Raw genomic sequence first — 22,594 nt, forward strand, 5'->3', positions numbered from 1 at the left:
ATCCCCTCGGTAAGGTCGGCCCGGCCCTGAAGCGCCTTGATCGCTGCCTGTCGGATGTCCCGGTCATCATGCTCGAGCCGTGCTGCGATGCCCTGCAGGATTGTGTCTGGTAAACCCTTATGCTGATATCTTAGGACACCTAAGATGGCAATACATAGGCGTTTAGAGACACAGATCCAGGGAGATGCGACGTTTATAATACTGGATGGTACTGCTGTTTGTGTGGATAGCGACTCCAGAAGGATCGGTCTTGCATCTTCAGATGCTTGCTTTAATGCATTGACCAGAACCTGCTCTGGACACTCCATTTCGCGGGCTAACCGGGAATTTTTTGTGAAGTCGCACTCGAACAGCAGCCACTGTTCCAGTTGGTTTTCTAGCTTCGCTCGAAGTTTCGTGAATGCCGACTCCTTCCGCTCGACCTCGCTCAGGCAATGCATGACCAGTCGCTGATGTGTAGGGCCCAGGAGGTCGCGTGGCTCCTCCTCAATCGTCTGGAAGACGTCGAGTGCCTTCCCATCAGCGTCAAGTAAGCCGGCGACAAAGCGCCAGAAGATATCGTAGCGAGGATCGTATTTGTGCTCCTGAAGGAAAGTGGCGGGTTCGATATCGCTATACTCTCCATCGCTGAGTTGCAGACAGTTGAGCGATTGTTTAGCGTTCCATTGTTGTACAAAATACCGTGCTGCAAAATACTCTTGGAAGGTGAGGTGGAGGAAGTGGTAGTTCCGATCGCGGTCATGTGAGGAAGGGTCCGATGTTCGTAGAAAAGAAAGGTGTCCGAGGATTCCATCAAAAAACAGGTTCGTCCCAGCAGAGTTAGGCTGTTTGCAAATAGTGTCGCGAAGCCAAGGCTCAAAGTCTATGAGGTCGTTATACATGCCCGTGAAGGCGAGAATCTCAAGGATTCGGACCTCATCCTTGACGGAGTTGTTGATTTCGGGCCGGCGGGCAACGCGTACTTGAGCCGGAGTCCGCTTCTCCAGCCTCACGATATCCTTTCTCCACAAATTTTCCTCAATGGCTCTGTAGATGGCAGTCATGGTTTGCGGCACAGCTTTATCATCAAAACTGTCCCAGGTATAACAGAGCGCATCCAGCAGAACCGGGATCCGCACAAGTCCCAAGACCAGCTGGTGCCTTTGGAGGTATGACTGAATCTTGCCTGGCTTTTCCGAATCAGTTTCGCCCGTTTTTGGATTGGTGAAGGCCATTTTCACATAGGCCGTCACTTGATCGGGATAGAATCCGATAGTCTCTAACTCCAGTTGGGGAGGATCCAGGCCAGGAGGAAGAATCGCGTGTGGCCGAGACGTGATGATGACATTGGGCTGATTCAAGAGCTTCTTAAGGAAGCGGAGCATATCGCCGTCTAAGTCCTGAGACACTTCATCGAGGCCGTCGAGCAGAAACAAAGTTCTGGCGCTTTTGGTGTCTTCCAGCGTTTGGCATAATGCATCGGCAAGAACTTGGTCTGGGGAGTGGGAGAAATATTCGTGTCGAAACAGCTGTGGCATATCATATCCAGCGATACGGCGTCGCTCGTCCCGCTTCAAATTCCGCAGGGGCACCCAGAGCACACGATCAAACAAGTCCCGCCACTCCTGCCACTTTTCGCCATGCGCGAACTCATAGACAATCTTCTTGCATAGAGTGGTCTTGCCCACGCCTGCTCGTCCACGAATCAGGATCCGCCGTGGTTGTCGCTCCTCGCCGTCGCGTGCCTTGCGGGGCTTGAATAGAGTCGGCAGCGTAACCTCGATAGTCTTATCCGGTGTCTCAACCTTTAGTCGGGCGAGGAGCGAAAATGGAGAATCCTTTTGCGCTGTGCCTTCTTCGTCTGGGCGGCTGGTCTTGTCGCCGGGTTGCTCTACAATGGCAAGGTTAATGTAACACCGATCCATCGGAAGCAGGTCGCCCGAGAGTCGTTCGATGTTGAGCTCTGCCAGGGAATAGCAGTTATTCCGGATCCAGAGGTCTGCTCTCTCAATAGGCCGGCCGTTACGAATGTCGCAAAGAAGAATGTCAATCACCCCAGTAACAGAAACGTATTCCGGATCGTTAGGACCATAAAACTTGTTCATGGTTACGTGGGGCCGATTAAGGGGTAATGGATGTGAGACAATGTCCAGGGTCGCAGAAGCACTATCAACCAGCTGGGGAGTGTTAGCTTCCACTAATAACAACGTTAAAGCACATGGAAGGCAGTTCGTACCGGTTGCTCTTGAGACAAAGAGGCGGGGAGCCAGGGAGCTACTTTACGTGGGAAACTTGACTTGCCAGTCTCGTAAAAGATAAACACATGTTCTGCAAGTTCGCTTTTTTGGCAGAGAGCAGTGAAGCTGCGGACAAGCTCTCCAAGGTCGAAAGTAGATTTCACGAGCTCAAGCAGGTTAGAGACGTTCTTGTCCCGGATCGAAGCCCAGAGCCTCAGACCGGGCTCAGCCCACGTAGCAACGTGTTGGAACGATGTACCCCGGAAGGGCGTGGCAAGGAAGACGATGCCACGTGTCGCTTGCTTCACGGATTCATACTCGCGGCTAGCCATCACAAGCGCCTTTGCCAGGATGATGCCACCGAGGCATGACGCGACGAAGACAATTGGCCGGTCGCGTCCGGGTTGGTCGTTTGTCGCTGGAGGCCGGCCTTTAATTCCAGCAAGCAGCAGCCGAGCGAACTCGTCGATCATCTTTTGGACGAAACCTGGCTGCTCGAAGAGGTCAGCAGGCCAGTCGCAGGTGAAAATGCGTGTGGTCGGAAACCGCTTGGGCAGCATGTGCGAATCTTCCAGCCAGTTGACGCGGGCCCCTTTCGGCTCCCATATCCAAGTGTCAGGCGACTGCGTGTCGAGGCCATGGATGGCGATAATGTCGACGTCAGTTGCGATCTTGTGCTCCGGAGAAGGGTAGACTTGGCGGAGATTGACACCCTTGCTTTTTAGGTGGAATTGTGTCGGATCGTCGGGTTCTGTCTGACCTTTCCGGCGTTGGCCGTGTTCAGGGTGAGGACTAGCTTCGCGAAGAGGAACACCTCCCTCTCGAGTAAGACCTTCAGGCTCTGGGGCGTCTTCGAGGATGCCCGTCGTACTTTTGTCGGGGTTGGCTTGACGGAGGTGGACGCCTTTTTGCGTGGATCGTTTGGGACGTGAAGTAGGCCCCGCTGGAGGCAACAGCGCGGGGTCTGGACGAGTCGGCGCGGGGTAGAGCCAGAGCCAGACGGCAACCGCACCGACAAGGAGACAAAGGGCGGTTGTCCATCCGGCCGAAGAGACTCCCTGGCTGAAGCTGACGGCAATCATGGCTCGACGCATAGGGGCTTGTATGGCTGAGACCGAAATTCGTACAAGTTGTCAGGTGGTGGATGCCACGCTTCGGCGAACAGCGCAAGCGCCCTCCCAGTAGAAGCTACTTCATGCCCTTCGTGTCCGATAGTGGCAGGTAGAGATTGGACATTGTCGCTTCTCGTGGACGACGGCAAAACGGAGTGTGAGGAGAAGTGGGCGATCCAGCCTCAGCTACCAAGCCCAAAACGCCACAGAGCGTCCACATCCAATCATTTCAATCCATGGGGCCAAGCAGCAAACCCAGAGGCGACCAATGATGCCTCTCGCAATGAGACACGGCGTGCCTCGGGCAAGTGTTCATGTCGCCCAACCAAACCGCGACAGTCAAGGGTTTGCAATTGCTGGTCAAGTCGTTCTTGCCGGCCCGATTCGTGTCTATCATGAGCACTTCATCCCAAACCGCAGCTGGTAACCATTCCCCCAAGCATCCTCATAGTGTTGGGCAAGTCTCCGTAGTTGATACTGTCAACAGGGATAGCCGGAACTTTATAACCGGAGCTCGACGTCGTACTGCGGGTTGACTCCAAAGTAATGTGTCTTCGGCTCGTATTGGAGCCACTTCCCGCCCTGGGTAGCGATGCGACAACCCAACCAGAGCGCCCGCTCCTTCCTCTCCACCATCATGGAAGGAACCTCGAAGAACTTTTCGTCGTCGTCAATCTTGGCGTCTGATTCAAACCACCCGTTCGGGAAATACTTTTCTACCTAGGGAAAGCCTCGCAGGGCATAATCATCCGGCAAGGGTCGGATGGCGGATTCATCCTTGGGGAACTGCTCGGCCTCGATCCGAGCGTACGACTGGCACGACCCAATCAGCGTATTTAGCATGAGAGCTGTAAGCTTCCAGGGAAAGTCCCGTGGTCGGGTCTGCTGCAATGTCCCCTGAGGGAAGGAACTACCCAAAGCACAGATATCGGGAGGCGATTGGGTTGCATGTCTTGGCCCTCGGCATCCAATCTGGGAATTCTGGATGTCGATTGAAAAGTCAACTTTGATAGGCTGGGTTGTCGACCCCGTTTATCCTGTTGAGCGGTAGAATCCACGACAATCTTTTAGCCAAGGCCACACAACGCACAACATCGGAAAGCCAAGAAATAGCCCAGAACAGAGGCCGTTGGGACCTGCCGTTGCAGATCTAGCGACTTGCGTGATACATGGTCAATGGACCATGCAGCTGCCGGCTCTTTACTGGAGAGGGCAGTTGCTCGGCCAAAGAGTGCAACAACTTCCGCAAGTGGACGCGTGCCCAGACGTGATGGCACTCCCAGATGGCGCCCTGCGTCTTTCAGCAGCCATGGAAAAACACTTGCAGGTTTGATGCGGAGATGGCTGTCCGACGGCCTGGAGAATCAAATCAAGGGATTTAACGGCCCCCTCTGCCCGCGCCCTATCGCCGTCGCTCCCCCAACGACGTTAGGTCAAAGTTGAGCTGCTTCATATTACGTCGTCACGCTTAATGTTCACGGGCTGACTTCAAAACAAGATCCGACCTTGACTCACTTGCTGATTCAGGATGAGATTCACCACCGCCACGCTGCTCTCGTTGGCGCTGCCATCGCTGGTCACTGCTACCGGCGGCCATGGCGACCACGGCCACGGCAAGCCGCTGGTAGATTCAACGAAACTCCAATCTCTGGTGAAGACGAGGGATCTGCTTGATGGCTCCCATAGACTCCAGCACATGGCCGACGCGAATGGCGGCACCCGTGCCTTTGGAAGCGCCGGCCACAACGCTACGGTTGACTATGTCTACAAGACACTCAAATGTCTCGATTACTACAACGTGGTCAAACAACCCTTTACCGAAATCTACTCGGCGGGCTCAGGCAACCTCAAGGTCGGCAACCAGTCGATTGCCACCCAGATCATGACTTACACCCCAGGCGGTGAGGCCACAGCGCCGATCTTGGCCGTCGCCAACCTGGGCTGCGCGGTTGCCGACTTCCCGGCCGATGTGGTTGGCAAAATAGCTCTCATCTCGCGTGGCACCTGCAGCTTTGCCCAGAAGTCACTGAGCGCCAAAGCTGCCGGTGCCGTTGGCGCCATCATCTACAACAACGTTGCCGGCGCGCTTTCCGGCACACTGGGCACCCCGTTCCTAGACTATGCGCCCGTCGTCGGCATCAGCCAGGAAGATGGCCAGTCCATCATTGCTCTTCTGTCTCAGGGCGCCGTCACGGCCACGCTCAAAATCGATGCCACCGTCGAGGAGCGCGTGAATTTCAATGTCATTGCTGAGACGAAGGGCGGAGACCACAACAATGTCCTGATTGTCGGCGGTCACTCGGACTCTGTCCCTGCTGGACCAGGCGTTAAGTGAGTTTCTTCCCTCAATTTTAACCAGTCTCATTGCTAACGAGGAATTCCCCAGCGACGATGGATCCGGAATCATCGGCATCTTGACAGTCGCCAAGGCTCTCACCAAATTCCGCGTAAACAACGCCGTCCGCTTTGCCTTTTGTGGCGCTGAATAATTTGGCCTTCTCGGCTCGTACCACTACATGAAATCTATCAACAGCAGCGAAGCCGAGATGGCCAAGATCCGCGCCTACCTCAACTTTGACATGATCGCCAGCCCCAACCACATCTATGGAATCTACGACGGCGACGGAAACGCATTCAACCTGACGGGCCCCTCCGGTTCGAACATCATAGAAAAAGATTTTGAAGACTTCTTCAAGAGCAAGAACACCCCCTCGGTTCCGACCGCCTTCAGCGGCCGGTCCGATTACGCCGCCTTCATCGAGAATGGCATCCCGTCTGGTGGCCTGTTCACGGGCGCCGAGGCACTCAAGACGGAGAAGGAAGCGGCGCTATTCGGAGGGCAAGCGGGCGTCGCTTATGATGTCAACTACCACAAGGCCGGCACACCATTGATAACCTCAACATGGAGGCCTTTTTGCTCAACACCAAGGCCATCGCCAACTCGGTCGCCAAGTACGCCGCTAGCTTTGCCTCGCTGCCGGCTGTCAATGTGAATGAGCGCCGCTGGGAGGCTGATCGCGCCAAGTTGCTCAAGCGGAATGTTGACACGCATGGTCATGCTCATGTCCATTCTGGTCCTTGTGGTGGTGGGGATTTGATCTAGGAGGAATGGGGTATAAGTGGCTGTGACAATGTATATGAATCTTGTTAATTATCGTCTATCTTCTGAGCTCTGTATATACGTACCTTGATATCATCTCCTATCATACCTACTGCTCTCCATACATGTATATCGAGCTTGTGTGCTATATAAGCACGGTTACCTCTTGATCAACCCTGTGATCTCTGCACCTCCAACTCAGTGATATCTCGAATAATCCTCGCCTCCTCCCGTTCCAGCATGATCAGTCGCCTAACCAAGTTAGCTTCAATTCTGACGCGGGAGAGCTCTCCGCGCAAGTCCTCGAGCCTCTGATCAACGGCAAGGGTGACCTCGTGTCGTAGCTGCTGTAGTCGGTGACTCGCTGGGCTTGAAGACGCCGATGTGCCTAAATGGTCGGCTTGATGTTGTGGTTGAGGGACCTGAGGGGGTTCTCCAGCCATATCCTTAGACGTTGGCAATTGATGGTCTAATGGTCGCGCACCCGCATCCGTCACAACTGGCACCGGTTCCTCGGAAACTGCAATAGCGGATCCGACTGCGACGACGCTGGGGGTTGTTCCTGCAGCAAGTTTGGTCGTCTCTGTCACCTGGGCTATCATAATGACGCTAGGCTTTGCCGCATCGAGGTCAGAGGGCGGGCTGGCCTCGACTTGTGCTCCATTCTGTTCGACCCGGACTCCCGCCTCTTGCCCTGTGCCATCCCTCCATTCCCGAATCGTTACGAGCTTTTTGAACCCCTCAATGTCTTCATCCTCGAGTCGAGCAGGGTCTTTGACAATGCTGCGCCCACTGGAGCCTGCCTTCGGGTCGAACAAGACGTCCTCTCCTCTTCGTTTAGTTCCAAACATGTTCTTCGAGATCTCTTCCGCCTCTGCCTTCCGGTTGACCCGCCCGGAAATAGTTAATTTCAAGCTAAACTGCTGTCCGTATTGGCTATTCAACTTCTTCTCACGCTTCAGCAAAATGGCCCCTTGAAACATCGAAGGGATCCCACTGTCCGTTGATTCATTCTCGCTGCGTGAGTTAGCTAGCCGTCTTTACCCATAAAGCACAGACAGAGCTCACTATAGACCCCAGAAGACCTCCCTAGAACCCCTAGCAACGCCGAAGATAGTCCCGTGATCCTTGATCTTTCGACTCGTCTTGTGCTCCAACTGATACCCAAGCGTGCCCTTGGCTAACCCGACCGTAGCCTCTAGGCTTGGGCTAAACACATGGCTGATCTCGACCTCTTGCTCCGAAGGGAACAGGGCATACTCTCCTACCGGAGACATTCTGAGAACCTCTGGCGCTACAGTATCTTCCGACCCGGGCATGAAGTTCAGGGTGACCTCAACCTGTTTGAAGCGTTTTGTTTGTCCCTTGGGCTGAAATACGAAGAGCATCACAAGCAGGGTCGCCGGATCACCATTAGGCTCGAGGGTTCCATGACATACATGGGCAATCCGACATTGCAAAATGTGGGATTTGGAGCCAATGTCGGCGTCGAGGATGAGGGCGTTGTTGAGTTCACTCAGTCCGAGTCTCCCGGTATCAGCGCCAATGATCTCAAACTTCGGGACAGCGCCTAGTTCGCTTTCATCGGGTTCCTCTAACAACTGGACGTCGAAGTCGTTAAAAGCGTCGGTATCGGCCGCCGTGGTCGCCATGGCTGTTATTCTCTCTGTCGACGATACGAACAGCGTGGATGGTGTTCTGTGCCGTACTTCGTACCCGATCACGGGATGAAAAGAATTAGTTTGACGCCTTCCCTAAGATACGAGGAGCTGTTCAAAGCTTTCGAAGGCCTCTAGCTTCTGCTAAGAGGGCGCTCAAACTGATTCCTTTCCCCATCCTGCTGATCTCAGGACAACTGACCATGCGAGATTCCGCGTCGGGAGGGATCCAGGCTGTTCTAGTCGATTTTCACGAGCGCCTGCATGAGCCCCGCCGCGAGTTGACAGCGAAAGAGGCAGTCGAATCATCATTGCAGATTTGACAGCGGGATAGTAACGGCTCATGCGGCTTACGGAAATCTTCTTCAAATTCATTGGTCCTGTGGCCGGCGATAGGCATACAGCTTGCAGAATATTGTCTGCACCTGTTACACGACTGGAATGCGGAGCCAATCAGCTTCTCATCTCCTCTTCCCCTCGGGCTTCGGCATGGTGGCAAGGAAGTGCTTGTCCACCACATCCTCCCTCAGCCGCTGTCTTTTTTTCTCGGGGGTGTCTGTTTTGGACACGAAAGGCTGTCCGAACACCTTGCGCACTGGCAGCCAAAGCTCACTGGTGACTTGGAGGCTTTCAAAAGCAGCCTTCATGCCGTTGTATGACTTGAGCCAAGCCCACTGCTCATTTGTGATGTCACAAATCTGAGAGCAGTGCAAAATCATGGCCGCCAGGCCTGAGGCGAGAGCGCACGCCAGTGAACTTCCGCCAAATTCTTTCCACTGCTCAAATGACTTGCTTCCCTTTGGATTCCCTTGGCGACTCTCCGCCTCAATGTCTAATCGGACGCCAGGGAGAAAGAAATCGCATGTCTCGTCGTTTCGAGAGATCTTCATCCAGCGCTGGCCATTCTCGGCAGCGCCTATGCAGAACAGGCTCGTAACTCCCGGGAGACATTTAGGGAATGTCTTAGGCTCCGCCTCCTCGCTGCCTTTATCAGGGTTCGCGCAAAACAAAAGTATGTTTTTCTTGACTGCCTTTTCAATCGCGTCTTTCAGGGGTTTGTACCGCTTGTCGGACGATCGGTCAGCCTCATGCATATCGATCGCCCAGCTCATATTTATGATATCTGCCCCTTCTTTCACCGCCCAGTCTATTGCCTATCGCCTCTTAGCGTTGGGGGTACGTGTAGATTAGCGAGGACCACACTCACCTTCGCGGCGGATTCGATCGAGAAAGTTACCGGAGTTCGGGGAGCCATCACAGAGTCGAGTTTGGCCACTAGCAACCTCACCTCTCGGCAAACCCGACGAATGTACCAAGCCATGACGGTACCGTGGCCGTGTTGCGAAGTGTAGTACGTGGGTCGAAACCTACGACCAGGCTTGCCCCATTGAAATTCTCGCGCCTTCGCCCAACTCTCACCATTCTGTATGTTTACGTTCAACCCATCATAGCTGGACTGAACGCCATCGTCAATCAATGCCACAGTGACAGTGCGAGACTGTAGAAAGAATCAGCCATTCGGGGTAAAAAGCTCAATCGCTGTCGAATCAAACTCACCGATGATCCAGCTTTGGGGGGACATGTTTGGATGAACTTAGAAAATTCATCCATGCAAAGAAGCCAATCTTCTCTGGAATAGGCATTTAGCTGCAATACCCTTCCGCCAAGATGGAGTGGTGGGTGTCTTTGACTTACTCTTCCCTACCTCTGCCGTTCTTAACTCCAGTGTTGATGCCCCCCTTTTTGCCTCCGGCCGCATCATCAGGGGCTGCCGTTACCGGAGCGCATTCAACAAGTAGTTCTCTCCCATGGCAGAGCTTGTAGTTTTCCTTCAGCCTTTCTTCGAACTTGCTGACGTATCGTTCCATCGTCTCGAGCGACTCTCGCCCCTGCCATTTGCGTATGGTCAGCAGAGGAACATAAGGGCAACAATATCTTTCTGCATTTCTTTTCTTATACTTACCTGGTGGGTCTCCAAGTAAACTTCCTCGAGCTGGTGCGCATGAATATCAGTACTTGCGTCCAGAGCAAACCAACACGTAGCAAGTGGTTGTTGATGGGAAACGCTTACCGCTTTCAAACTAGGCAGTCCCTCCCTGTCCGACCAGCTGCGAAGGACGGCATTCAAACCGCTGCAATAGAGATTGACCACTCTTACATGGTCTCCTGCAGCCCGGGAGATGACGTCGCTGTCAATATCCATGCGTCTCCAATCCCAGGCCTCGATATTGAACGGTTTCAAGCACTTCACAATGGCATCGTCGCAGTGCGAGGGCCTGGCAGCGTCTTCGAAGTCATCAACCACAACCTCGATGATCTTTCTGACCTTCGTCGTGTTGGAGGCGGTAAGCCAGTTGAAGATCATGTATAGGTCTGTCTTGCCCTTGCATTTTAACTTGGCCATCTCCTCGAATGCCGGATCTGACGAGGGCCAATCGATATCGACCTTTGGAATGTACAGGTATCGGAGTGTTGTATCGTGTCGGTAGTGCTTGCTAAGCTCCTCGAGTGACTTGCGGGAGATGACCTCGTCGGGGAAACTGAGGGTGGGTTCGTATCCTAGAGATTGGCAGACGGTCAGCAAGAGGAGGAAAGCGCGCACACTGTCAATTGATGCTCACTGTCGTTGTCCGGGTACATAATATCCTTGGCTTCCGAGTCGTCTGTGTAGACCTTGAGACACTGTAGCTTCAAGTAGTCCCGGAGAGATTCCAATTCCTGTTCGAGATCCGCTCCCAACGCTTTGGTGCTCTGATCACGCCCCTTCTTGTTGAGAGACCGCTTGCTCAACTGCTCGGTGAAGAGCTGCAGCGGAGTCAACTTCTGGGTCGCACCTGCCCCGTCTGGAACAGTGCGCCCGACACCCAGCAACCTAGGCTCGAGTTTGGCCAAAGTCTTGGCCCACGAGATTTTTGCGTCTGACCAGGTGTGATTGCCACCAACCGACAGAGCCATATGAAGCGGCGTGTCACCGTTCGCGCCCGGTATTTGAAGACAGGGCGTCTGCTCTCTTCTCCCTCGTTTGTTTTTCACAGAGGCGAACATCTTCTTGAGACCATCCACGGTTCGCTCGCCGATGTAGACGTCCTTCATGATGGCGAGATGGAGCGCGTTGTACTCGTCGTCGTCGTCGTCGTCGTCATCGAATCTGTATTTGCCCATTATCGTCAAGGATTTCCTCGCTTTCTCAACAATGGTCTCGTCGAATGGTTTTGGGCCAGTATTCTCGCAGAAGTAACGCAACATTCTCTCCTTTGCTGAGATGTCGATGCCTTCCAAAATGATAGCTGAAAATAACGGTGTTCTTTTCTCCTTGTCGAGGGCGACCAGAAGCTCCGGCTGCAGACGTACCAGAAACTCCACAAATGCGGTGAGATGGCCAAAAGGTTGCTTGCTCGCTGGATCGTCGACCTTGGTTTTCGGAGTGTTGGCCTTGGTCAGGCTTGTTGGACCATCAGCCTCGATCCTCGGAACGTCAACCTCTCCGTCTCGGTCATCGCCCTCGTCATCAGAGCGACATATGGGCGACTCTGGGTCAAATACACGATGAAGAATCTTCTGGTTCTCACCCCCCTTTGCGAGCAAGAACTGAAGGGGTGAGTTACACTGGTCCCTTTCCTTGCCTTTCAAGTCGCCCTGGAACTTCAAGAATTGATCAGTCTTTGCCTGTTCTGCCGCTTCTTTGACAAGGGTATCCACGATACTCTCGTCGCTCTTTCTCTTAGGGTCTTTGGTGTTGAAGATCGCGATCAAGTGGTCGTGGAAGTCGCTGATGAATCTCTTCCCTGACTTCATCGCAGGCTCAGTGTCATTGCCTAACTCCCGTAGGATGTCTTTTTTTTGGTCTTGGCTTAGTGCACCATCTCCAGTTCGAAGGACTTTTGTGATGTCCTCTCCTCCAAGCGACCTGATTGTTCTCCTCCTGCTGATGTTGCTCATGGCTGCAGGGTTTGTGTTTCGATCCAACAAATGGTTACCGTCAATGAGAGTGCCTCAGTGACACTGTGACAGAATAAGGGAAGGCTTGGGATATATGCGAGAATGGGGTTTCTGTCTGCCACCCTCCATGAGGATCGACTCTGTTTCGCCGCCCAATCATCTTTCATTGTCTCTATATCCCTATGGGAACTTTCATATATCCGGATGGTTGTACCCATGCAGGCTCAGCTCAACGCAGTCAGCAGGTTATCTTGTCAGGTAGTGTAACCATCTGCAAGCCACAGCGGCACGGGTTGGCAGGTTGCCGAATCGCCGAATACGTCTCAGCAGTCAGCATCGGAGCCTTCTTCACGTCCCAACACTGAGCATAAAAGACCCCTGTGTTCATCTGTGCCCATTCCGTTCGCTCAACAACACGCGCAGTCCAGTGCGCTTCCGGAGAGGAGAGGCCAGGAAGATGTCACAGTCGATCGACGAGGAGAGGCAGAGATACTCATATCGCCTGGAAGTTCTTCATAGGCCTACAGGCGATGATGTCGCATTGGAGTATGTTGTGTTGTTTCTTACTAGTACTCTGGGGATTTCTACGATGCAAGAGTTCTAACCTTCCCCAAGCGTCGTTGCGATATTGGATATGATGGGCGAACCGAATCGCTCTTGGCACCACGTAACTGAGAGCCATGGCCAGTGCATTTGGTTGCGTGATGCCTTGCCGAAGCATGTTCCAGGGGCGCGGGTTATGCTCTTCTCATACGACAGTGGTCTGGACGGTAACTGGAACATGCTCTCACCGAACTGGCTGACCTGCATCGCCATGAATTTGTTGAAGTCTATTGAAAACTGGAGAGAACAGGTGCGTTTTGACCAAGAGACTGACGAGAATGTCGTTTTGCACCACACCCTCTGCCTATTTGCACCTCAATTCGATGCAGCCAAGGCCTTTCGCAATGTTGCCGAGGTCTTTGGCACGCGAACCTTTACAAGACCGTAAGGTCTGTTGGAACATGACTAGTGTGTTTTGCAATGCATCAAAGGCCTTTGGCGGTGCGGTCAAAGTACTTGGCGATGCCGTCGAGACCTTCTTCGATGCTTTCACGGCTTCTTCTATACGGTGCAAATAGGCATTCCCCCGACCAAATAGCTCCGTGTCAAAATCCACGTACCAAGCTCACCTGCTAAACCAGAACAACCCGGACTTTTCGCGGCCAGTTGCATTCATCGCTCGTGGATTGGGAGGAGTCATCGTCAAGAAGGTCAGTTCCTGTCTACAGTCCCCTGGTATGCTTCTAAGACTGTTCCCAGGCCTTTCTTTTGAGTCCAGAATTGTCCCGCATTATCGTCGGCTCAGTCAACCCGCTTGTGAGTGATGCAAAGTGAAAGAGGTGAACTCTGGTTATTGAAATATCATTGAGACCCAGTTCGTCTAGATATTTTTCGAGACGCCACATCGCCCAGATGATATGTCGTCGTGGGAGGACATGATCCTGAACATCCTTCTTGCGGACCATTCACCCACGTCACCATGTAGAAATATCTCAAGTCGTGCGGGAAACCTGATCAAGGATGTCGAAGAGGTCACCGCTCTCTTCTCAAGACCAAGCACAACACGGCACAACTCCACGAATATGTTCCGCAAGGACGAGGAAATGAAAGTTGTGGAAGAAAGTTTTGTGAGATCCCTACCGAGGTGTTGACGCTGCGTTCAACGCTTGATGATTTGCTGACCACGTTGATGTCACGAAAGGCATTGAGTAGATATTCAGCGAGCCTCGGGCTCGTGGGTGAGGTCGTTGTGGAAAGCAAAAGCAAAGATTTGTACGAAAACATCAAGGCCCTGGACGAAAACAGCCGCGAGTTCCGATGCGTTTTGAAATCTCTCCAGGCCGGCCACGGTTAGTCCTACCTCATGAATACTTCAACCCGGCCAGCTCTGCCTCTCACCCGAAAAGCTCTCGTCTGTTGATTCTACATTTCCCATTGCATAATCGACTAGCTCTTTTTCGCTCTGATGAAAGAAGGGTGTTGATGATCCAGCTGACCAAGCACAGAGTGGAGTTACGAGTCTTATTCTGAGCTACTTTCAACCCTGTGGTCAATCTCACCGCCTTTTCCTGTGCTCGACAGTATGGATCATGATGCTCCCGACGATTCCAGTCTAACCGTTACATCTTTGCTGAAGCACGGTTCGTCGCGTGTGTCGTACTTCGACATTCCCCTTGACGGCGGCGAGTTCAACACACCAGCAGCTTTGTTCCGGAAGCTGCTGAATGAATCTCAGAGTGCTGAGTGTGGGCACTGCGTCGCGTACTACAGCTTCAGTGGGACTGACGCACGACGTACATCATGTAAGGCCCTGCTGGCCTCTTTCATCTACCAGATACTCCGTCAGAATTCTGGGAGGTTCGGTAATATCCGCAGGCTCTTCGAGTCGGTGCGCGAAAAGAGGGCCTGGACTCAAAGTGCTCTTCAAGTGCTGCTCCAGTCTGCGGTAAGAACCTGTGGGAACAGGAAAACCACTGTTGTCTTCATTGTCAACGAAATACAGCACTGCGATTCATCGTTTGAGGCTTTTCTGGACATCCTTCAGTCCACATTCACCGACGAAACGATGCTCACGACATTCAGCGTCCTACTGTTTGCTCAGGGGCGAGAGGACATCCGAACCCTGGTAAATGCCCGTTTTGGCAGTACCATGCAATATGGCCCAGCTCTCATGCGGCAGCCATTGGCGGTTCTCGCACGCAGGGTGAAGGCTGCACTGCTGAAGGATAACCGCGACCTGGCAAAGGTTGATCAGCATATAGAGCTTGCTCTGGGCAAATGCGAGAACACAGCGCAATTGTTCATGACGGCAGACTCCATATCCTCCATTGATGGATCTGAAACCCCAGACTTAGCGTCGCTCGAGTCCCGGGTAGCGAGCTTGCCTTTCTCCCTCGAAGTTGCGGTCATGAAGAAACTCCAAGCCATGCCTAGATGGGCTCGAGACGCCCTTGGTTGGATTATTTACGCCAGACGGCCGCTGAGCCCCGAAGAACTTTCTGTCGCCATCGCAATCTCGGAACTTGGGAAGGACGATGTTGAGGAACCGAGAGATGTTGAGTACAACCGCCTCCTCGTCAACCCGACTTCGGTTATAAGAAGGACATTGGGCTTCTTGATTGTGTTTGAAAACAACGAGATTCTCTTCAGACATGAGGCAATCAAGCAAGCTGTAAAGCAAATTTTCCACCGGACTGTCCATCCGCAAGATAGCCATGGGATCAATATTCAGGTAGACCGACACCCCGAGACCGCAGACGAGACGAAAGACGAATTAGGAATGGTCGAAGAACTACAAAAAGGACCAACCGACAAGAGTATCGCGCTTGCCCTTCTCGGATACCTCTCTAGTCTTAAAACAGTCACCAAAACAAACGACTTGTTGAGATATGTTCCTCCGTATCGGTTGGCAGAAAGCTCTTCGGAAACGGTGATCGCCCTGGTGCGGTACGCGGCTACCGCCTGGCCACTGCATTACTACAATGCACAGGAAAAGAGCTGCTCAGCTATCCAGGTCCTTAAGTACCTTCAAAACGACTCCTTCATCAGCCAATGGAGAAAATTAGTTCAAACCCTGTGCTCCACGGAGTTGCCCCTGGAGGACGCTTTCACAACCGACCCCTGGCATCTGGCCTTGTTGCTGGGATGTGCCGACCAAAACAAGCCTTTGCTTAACCCTTTGCTTAGCCAAGAGACAAAGCCCAGTCCGGGACTATGCACTGAGGTTGCGTTGGCCAGCTGGGGGGGGCACAAATCTGCTGTGGAAAACATTCTCAAAGCTCGAACGAATGAAAATACGAGCGACCTGACACAGGCTCTGGTCTATGCCTCCTTGAGAGGTTACAACGAGACCTTGGAAGCCCTGTTGCAGTACATGAGGCTATCTGAACCAGGTTACTCCTGCAGCGGCCAGCTCTTATGCCAGGCTGCAGAGCTCGGATACACGTCCCAGCTAAAATACTTTCTTGGCAGTCAGGCATCTCTTGATGTCAACGCACCTTTCAATGGAGAAACGCCTTTACAACTTGCAGCGAAGAACGGCCACGTACAGATCGCTGCTCTGCTTCTGGGCAGAGGCGCCGACCCTGATTCAAGGATTTCCGAGGAAGGGACAAAACCAATTCTACACGCTTACATGAACGGAGACACTGCTCTTGTCAAGCTCCTCCTTCTTAGGGATAAACCCGCTGATATCCGCGTTTCTACTGTTGATGGGCGAACGCCCCTTCATTTTGCTGCTGAGAGCGGCAACATTGAACTAGTGCAGATGCTTATCGAGCGGCTGGAGATTCGCGAGCCGGAAAACGCGCGTATGAGAATACCGGACTTGAATGCACTCGAGGGTAAAGAGATGACTCCTCTCATGATAGCAAGCAGGCATGGACACCTAAACATTGTGGAGCTTCTCCTCGCCAAAGGGGCTGCCGTCGACTTGACAGACAACGAAAACCACACGGCTCTTTACCACGCAACCTACAACCGCCACCAGTTGGTTGCGGAGGCGATCCTTGGGCATGCGTCCCCCGGTGCCACTTTTCAAGACATCCCGGCGGCCGTGTTTGCAGCGTCAAAGGGAGGCTTCACGGCGGTCGTTGAGAAATGTCTCGAGATCGGGCGAGAACTTCGAGAAGAGGTACCGGTCACGCATATTGATAGCATTCGCCGGACAGCTCTCCATTACGCGGCGGAGAACGGGAATGCTGACCTCGTGGCTCTACTCCTGTCCGCGGATTATCCAGTTAATGCACGAGACGAAAATGGCGATACCCCCCTGACGCTAGCCGCACTTGCTGCTAGGGAGGAGACAACGCTACTGTTACTCCAACATGGAGCTGACGCGGTCGGCGAAGACCCCGGAGATAGCATCTTATTCCAATTGTCTAGGAAGAAGGAGAAGGCGGGTTACGCTACCATCGTGAATATCCTGCTGAGACAGGAGCCGCGGTTGGATGTTGCTACTCGTGATGCACATGGATGGACGTGCCTGCATCTCGCTGCGCGGAATGGCAGCTCTACGGTTGTCAAGGCCCTTTTGGAAGCTGGGGCTGACCCAAACGACAAGGGGCGCTGGCTGTGGAACGCATTGCACAACGCTGCGGATTCTGGCAGCGTGGAGACTGTGTGCCTTGCGATTGCGGAAAGGGTTGATCCCCGGGAACCTGACGACGAGGGCTTTACCGCTATGCACATTGCGACATGGAACAATTATGTTGACGTGATGGAGAAGTTGGCCGAGGCGGCTCCCGAGATCGTGGAAGCTGCGGCAGACGACGGGAGAAGGCCGTTACATTATGCACATAACCAAACCCACGCTGCCAAGTGGCTCCTTCAACATGGAGTCCTGGTCGATGCCCAGGATCAATCAATGCGTACGGCGCTGATGATGCTGGCGAGAAGCTACGGGCCGAAACGCGAGGATGCCGTCCTATTTCTCGCTCACGGAGCGGATCCCGGGATCCGTGATTCCGAGGGCAAGACGGCGTTACACTATGCTGCTCAAGAGGGAAATGAAGAAGTGCTGAGGGCCATCCTCGAGAAAGACCCAACTGTGGCCTCCCTTCGGGATGATGCTCTGAAATCTTCTGCTTTGGATCTTGCGATTCGCGCCGGTCAGTCTGCGTGCGTCACAGCTCTAATTTCATACGTCGGCAAGGCGGACTTGGATTCCGGCGACAAGAACGGAGATACGGCGCTCATCTTGGCAGTCGAGAAACAAGAGAAGAACATTGTCGAAAAGCTGCTGAAACTTGGCGCCGACGTAGAGCACCGTAACAACGACAGACAAACCGCCTTGATTGTCTCCGTCAAGGAAAAGGATTCGGATCCGGACTTGAGAGGGTTGTTGCTGCACTATGCCGATATCAACAATGGCGCGGCACCCGGAAGAGAAACATACCCCACCGCCCTCTACGTAGCCGTCAAGGAGGGCAAGGAGAGCGTGGTGGAGGAGCTCATTGATAAAGGCAAAGCTGACATCAATGCGGAAGGCGGTCTGTACAACACACCGCTCGGGGCGGCAATTAACGCGGGCGATGACGAGCTCGCAGTGGTGCTGCTTGCGAGGGGTGCTGACCCAAGCAAGAGCGCCGGTCTTTTCTCCAACGCGCTGAGCGCATCCGTGCATGCAAGGTTGTCGAATCTGGTCTACCGGCTGACTACGCCCACGGAGACCGAGGACGGGGATGTCGTGGCTCGGTCGAAGACGCAAATCATGGCAGACATTAACATTGCTGATGCACAGGGTAGAACGGCTATGCATATCGCGGCGTGGGCGGGGTCCATGGACACCTTTCAGCGCTTAAGGGACCTCGACGGGGACCTAGGCGTCGAGGACAAGCAGGGGCGGACCGTATTCCACTATGCAGCGACGGCCCGGGACCCAGAGGTGTTCGATTGGCTGGTGGACCACGAGGACGAGTCGGTAAAGCTTCTCAACAGAGCGGATGACCATGGCTGGATGCCGCTGCATTGGGCGTGTCGACATGACCAGAGCAAATATCAAGTCGAGAGACTTCTGGAAACTTCAGATGTGAGCGTTACCACCACGGATGGGTGGACTCCGGAGAATATTGCCACTTTTCATGATGCCGAGGAGATTCTTGACTTGATAAACGATACTGCTGCCAACTCAGGCTTTGATGGACAAGACAAAACGGTCGGGAACGGCGAGGATGAGGAAAAGCCTAGCGTGGGGAATTGGAGTGTTGGGTCGACGCACCCGGATCGTTTTTGCGATGGTTGTTTTCTTTCAGTAAGTCGGGCGTATACCCGGGCTCCCTTGAGGTTGAGATGCTGACTGTTGGTTTAAGCCCATACATGGGATCCGTTGGATTTGTCTGGATTGCGTCGATGTTGATTTCTGCTTCAAGTGCTTTTGGAGCAAGGAAAAGATCCATCCCAATCATCGGTTCCAAAGGAAGGGGTATGGAACGGAGAAGGAACCGGAGAAGGAGGACGGTTCTGATGCAGGTTGATAAATTTGTGTGGTTGGGTCATGTTTGGCGTTGGATGTTGGGCGATGTTGTTTACGACCCCTAAAGGGGTCCTTGAAAATGTTTCCTTTCAGTGTTTCGATCCACTCTTTTGATCTTCCATCAAATTTTAGGGCACAGACCGTTCATCTTGCGCCCAAACGTTGGCAGTCTGCTCAGAAGGCTCCAGAACTGGTAGCAATGAAGACAAGAAACCGCCCCATCTGAACAGCAACGAAGGCCGGAAGCTGTCGTCGTTGTAGGGAAGGCGAAACACGAATCCGTTGGCGGACACAGCAGCGGCACAGAACTGACTTAGAAACCGCCACCGGTGACGGCGCCACGTCGCCATCTGCGGCTCGACAATTGGGCTAACATGTGGGTCCAGACATCATGCTCGGGGGAGAACGAGCTGGATTTGCAGTGGGCTGGGCGCGTCCAACTTGAACCTTAAAGCTTAAACACTTCAGCCCACCAAGTGCGACCACATCTTCCCGTTGCTTTCAATCCGAAACGTGGTTGTTGGTGGTTGTTGGTGGTTGTTGGTGGTTGTTGGTGGTTGTTGGTGGTTGTTGGTGCTAATAGCCTCAATAGGTAGGCATGTACAGTCCCGGTTGCCACGCGTGAGGACTGGCTCGTTTGTCTTGCTTGTGGCCGCATATGCTAGGTATAACCACCTCCGCTTCAGGGGAATCCTATCTCTCGCGGGGTTTCAGCGAAGGAGCGACTACTTAGCGCACGCGGCCTCAAAGTTCCTTGCAACATGGGCTCGGCTTATGTTCCGCGGAGGAAAACTACGGGGCTGACGCCCGCCGACGAGGCTGCCTCGTCCAAGGCTGCTCTCGACAACCTGGAGCGACAAGGCTTCCATGAGTGGCCAAACGAGGCCGGCGTAAGCACTTCTCTCCGCTTTCAAGTTCCCCGCCCCGACCGCGTGGCTGAACCGTCGTCCAGTTTTGACGGCCTGACCGAGCAGCGCGGCCCCATCGAGCTCAAGGCCGAGGGCAACATCCTAGCATGGGTAGCCGGCTCCCTCTACCGGACCGGCCCCGATTAGTGCAAGGTTGAAGACACCAAGTCCGGCACCTTCCACATCTCGCATTAGTTCGACAAGCTCGCCCACACCCATAAGTTTGACATCGTCGTCGAGGGGCCGATAGTGCATGTCTATTACTCGTCTCGCCGCCAGTCCGACGAAGTTGCCGCTGACATCAAGGCCGCGGGCACCTTGCGGTCCATATCGTTTGCCCAGAGGCTAGATCCTTGCGTCGGTCTTTTTGGCAAGTTTATGAGCGTCTTCGAGAAGCGTTCGGATATCCATAACGTCGGCGTCACGATCGGCGTCAACCTGCCTTCGTTCAAATCTCCGCCAACCAAGCCAGACGTTGGCGTTGACGGCCACCGTGCCGCCAATCTCGTCATTGCAACAGACGCCGCCGTCCTGTGCGAGATGGACCCTAGCACCATGGAGCCCATCAGCTTCCCAAACCACTCCAGGTTTCACCCGGACCTCAAAGGGTCCCTTGGGAGTGCCCACGCGATGGCCGACCCGGACACGGGCGATTATATCAATTACAACCTCGACTTCGGCAAGCAGCCTGTGTACCGCGTCCTCAGCGTTAGTGCCTCTACCGGTAGGACCGATATCCTTGCGACCATACCGTACAAGGCCATATACGTCCACAGCTTCTTTATGGCGTAGAATTACATCGTCCTCTGCTTGCCCGTAGCCGATTACAAGTGGAATGGCCTGAAGATGCTATAGGAGGGCAACCTGAGGGACTCGTTCAAGCCCTTCGACGTGTCTAACAAGTGCTAGTGGTTCGTGATCGACCGGCACCATGGCAAGGGCGTCGTGACCGAGCTCGCCTCGCCGGCCTGCTTCTTCTTCCACACTGTCAACGCCTTCGAGGATGACGACAGTGATGTCTTTTGCGAGCTTGTCCAGTTCCCGAACCGATACATCCTCGATGGGTTATACTACGACGTCATCCTCGACCGCAACGGCAAGGCCAGCGAGTTCTGGACCGACAGCCAGCTAGTCCAGAAATGTTTTCCGCGGCTCGTGAGGTGCCGCCTGCGTAAGAGGGACTTTGCCACCAGCGCCGCCTCCGCCGCGGGGCCTCCCGCCCCCGAGCTAGTCATAAGGATCTCATCGCCGCATGCAGGCGACCTGCCCGTCATCAATCCCAAGTACCGGTGCAAAAAGCACCGCTACACGTACATGGTCGTCTCGCGCATCTTGAGCACCATGCTCGATGCCATCGTCAAGATCGACATCGGAACGCGCGAGCTGCTGCAGTGGGAGGGCCCCAAAGGCCACACCCCCGGGGAAGCCATCTTCGTCCCCCGCCCTGCTGCTAACGGGGAGGCGTTGGAGGAGGACGACGGTGTGCTGCTAAGCGTCGTCCTCGATGGCGCCAACAGGACCAGCTACCTACTATGCTTGGATGCCAAGACCATGACGGACCTGGGACGCGCCGAGTGCGAGTTTGGCGTCGCGATTGGACTGCATGGCTGCCATGTACCGGCTGCTGGCATGAGCTGACAAGGAGGGAGACGAAACGGTGTTCCTTGCTGTTTTAGGGAGCTGGTTACGGATTCCGAATGTCATAGTGAAGAAATGAACTCAGGCGCCTGCACACCGGGTACATGTAAGTGCTAAAACCATGGCTCAGAGGCAAAATCTGGGTATTTTTATGTCAAGAGTTGGCCTTATATGCTCCTTTCTCAAGCCTCTTACAGCTCCTCCGTAACTGTAGCCGCTTGGTATCTTTCATTACCGCTCTATTATTCTACCCTAGGGGGTGGTAGAAGTGTGAATGATGATGTTGAATTTACTTATCAGCCCGTTAGCCTTCCATCTCTGGAAGGAACTAATAACGTGAACTCACTACAGCGGAGGGCATGTGTTCATGTAGGTGTTAGGTGTATGCGTCGGTCTTAACATCCACGGTAGCAGTTCACGAACTAAACTGTCCAAAGTCAAACGGAACTAGGCTGCGTACCGTAGGTAAGGGTGTGCCAAGCTACGTGGCCCGAAGGTCTTGAATCCAATTTTGTCTTGTACTGCCCATAGAGCAAAAGTCCGGTCCACCCCATAGTCTGTTCGATGGCGTCTCACAACTCGTTTTACGGCGCCTACTCAGGAGGAGTCCATCGCGCCCACCTCCTATAGCTACTAGTAGGTTAGTAGCCAAGTACACGCAGATGTCTACCCCATGGGGCTAGTCGTGGAAGCGCATAGCTTTTCTGGCACCCCAAGGCCCAAATAAGCTCCAATCGAGCAGCCCCTAGGGCCACACGACGCCATAGGTAGCGCAGGTATTAGTCTTCCACGAGATCATAGCAACCCTAGAGGAGATAGGGTGATCAGTCATATATTCGTGAGACTTCAAAACACGCCAGAACATTGGCTTGGGAACATGGGCTCAACTGCCAGGGAAAGCGGGGACATAAGGAGAGAAGAAAGACACGTTGCACATGCACGTCTGGGAACCTGCAAGCTCCAACAATGCAATTGGCAATGGCCGTGTTGTACTCATCACCGGTATGG

The 22,594-nt window shown here is 53.7% G+C and overlaps 10 protein-coding genes across 10 annotated transcripts; 6 read left to right on the forward strand and 4 right to left on the reverse strand.

Annotated features, from left to right (window-relative positions):
- Positions 1-117: 117 nt before the first annotated feature.
- On the reverse strand, positions 118-3,298 carry N656DRAFT_772883 (uncharacterized protein; the record flags this gene model as incomplete). The annotated part of the gene is made up of 3 exons (XM_064813959.1): positions 118-139; positions 322-2,156; positions 2,216-3,298. 3 exons carry the CDS (start codon positions 3,296-3,298, stop codon positions 118-120), a joined length of 2,940 nt encoding a protein of 979 aa, XP_064664587.1.
- Positions 3,299-4,856: 1,558 nt separating this feature from the next.
- N656DRAFT_793457 (peptidase) lies at positions 4,857-6,431 on the forward strand (the record flags this gene model as incomplete). Its single annotated transcript, XM_064817171.1, has 4 exons — positions 4,857-5,659; positions 5,715-5,803; positions 5,870-6,189; positions 6,237-6,431. 4 exons carry the CDS (start codon positions 4,857-4,859, stop codon positions 6,429-6,431), a joined length of 1,407 nt encoding a protein of 468 aa, XP_064664588.1.
- Positions 6,432-7,108: 677 nt separating this feature from the next.
- N656DRAFT_720932 (uncharacterized protein) lies at positions 7,109-8,080 on the reverse strand (the record flags this gene model as incomplete). Its single annotated transcript, XM_064812476.1, has 2 exons — positions 7,109-7,445; positions 7,497-8,080. Coding segments are annotated over 2 exons (921 nt in total), but the record flags the coding sequence as incomplete, so codon positions are not given.
- A 467-nt stretch (positions 8,081-8,547) lies between these two features.
- Positions 8,548-10,451, reverse strand: N656DRAFT_720930 (subtilisin-like protein; the record flags this gene model as incomplete). Its single annotated transcript, XM_064812475.1, has 6 exons — positions 8,548-9,240; positions 9,294-9,584; positions 9,644-9,716; positions 9,782-9,975; positions 10,050-10,079; positions 10,158-10,451. 6 exons carry the CDS (start codon positions 10,449-10,451, stop codon positions 8,548-8,550), a joined length of 1,575 nt encoding a protein of 524 aa, XP_064664590.1.
- A 176-nt stretch (positions 10,452-10,627) lies between these two features.
- Positions 10,628-11,918, reverse strand: N656DRAFT_742628 (uncharacterized protein). The gene has a single exon (XM_064812839.1). The coding sequence runs from the start codon at positions 11,879-11,881 to the stop codon at positions 10,664-10,666; it is 1,218 nt and encodes a 405-aa protein (XP_064664591.1). The 5' UTR covers positions 11,882-11,918; the 3' UTR covers positions 10,628-10,663.
- Positions 11,919-12,519: 601 nt separating this feature from the next.
- On the forward strand, positions 12,520-13,884 carry N656DRAFT_563851 (uncharacterized protein). Its single transcript, XM_064810108.1, has 4 exons — positions 12,520-12,878; positions 13,210-13,278; positions 13,453-13,690; positions 13,770-13,884. The coding sequence occupies exons 1-4, from the start codon at positions 12,660-12,662 to the stop codon at positions 13,778-13,780; spliced, it is 537 nt and encodes a 178-aa protein (XP_064664592.1). The 5' UTR covers positions 12,520-12,659; the 3' UTR covers positions 13,781-13,884.
- A 2,057-nt stretch (positions 13,885-15,941) lies between these two features.
- Positions 15,942-17,870, forward strand: N656DRAFT_720924 (ankyrin; the record flags this gene model as incomplete). The annotated part of the gene is made up of 3 exons (XM_064812474.1): positions 15,942-16,593; positions 16,807-16,907; positions 17,721-17,870. Coding segments are annotated over 3 exons (903 nt in total), but the record flags the coding sequence as incomplete, so codon positions are not given.
- Positions 17,871-17,957: 87 nt separating this feature from the next.
- Positions 17,958-18,188, forward strand: N656DRAFT_686052 (uncharacterized protein; the record flags this gene model as incomplete). The annotated part of the gene is made up of 1 exon (XM_064810619.1): positions 17,958-18,188. A coding segment is annotated over one exon (231 nt), but the record flags the coding sequence as incomplete, so codon positions are not given.
- A 57-nt stretch (positions 18,189-18,245) lies between these two features.
- On the forward strand, positions 18,246-18,548 carry N656DRAFT_693773 (ankyrin; the record flags this gene model as incomplete). The annotated part of the gene is made up of 1 exon (XM_064810673.1): positions 18,246-18,548. A coding segment is annotated over one exon (303 nt), but the record flags the coding sequence as incomplete, so codon positions are not given.
- A 1,253-nt stretch (positions 18,549-19,801) lies between these two features.
- Positions 19,802-21,672, forward strand: N656DRAFT_822023 (uncharacterized protein; the record flags this gene model as incomplete). Its single annotated transcript, XM_064818423.1, has 5 exons — positions 19,802-20,059; positions 20,096-20,101; positions 20,144-20,716; positions 20,804-20,839; positions 20,888-21,672. The coding sequence occupies 5 exons, from the start codon at positions 19,802-19,804 to the stop codon at positions 21,584-21,586; spliced, it is 1,572 nt and encodes a 523-aa protein (XP_064664596.1). The 3' UTR covers positions 21,587-21,672.
- Positions 21,673-22,594: the final 922 nt, after the last annotated feature.

This window comes from Canariomyces notabilis (genome assembly GCF_033297395.1).
Source record: "Canariomyces notabilis strain CBS 508.74 unplaced genomic scaffold N656scaffold_56, whole genome shotgun sequence".
Classification (NCBI taxonomy): Eukaryota; Fungi; Ascomycota; class Sordariomycetes; order Sordariales; family Chaetomiaceae; genus Canariomyces; species Canariomyces notabilis.

Coding starts and splice junctions, on each gene's coding strand:
- N656DRAFT_742628 (XM_064812839.1), bottom strand. CDS start 11,881: ATGAAGTCAGGGAAGAGATTCATCAGCGACTTCCACGACCACTTGATC.
- N656DRAFT_563851 (XM_064810108.1), top strand. CDS start 12,660: ATGATGGGCGAACCGAATCGCTCTTGGCACCACGTAACTGAGAGCCAT. Junction 12,879..13,209: donor TTGAAAACTGGAGAGAACAG/GTGCGTTTTGAC, acceptor CTGCTAAACCAG/AACAACCCGGACTTTTCGCG. Junction 13,279..13,452: donor GAGGAGTCATCGTCAAGAAG/GTCAGTTCCTGT, acceptor CAGTTCGTCTAG/ATATTTTTCGAGACGCCACA.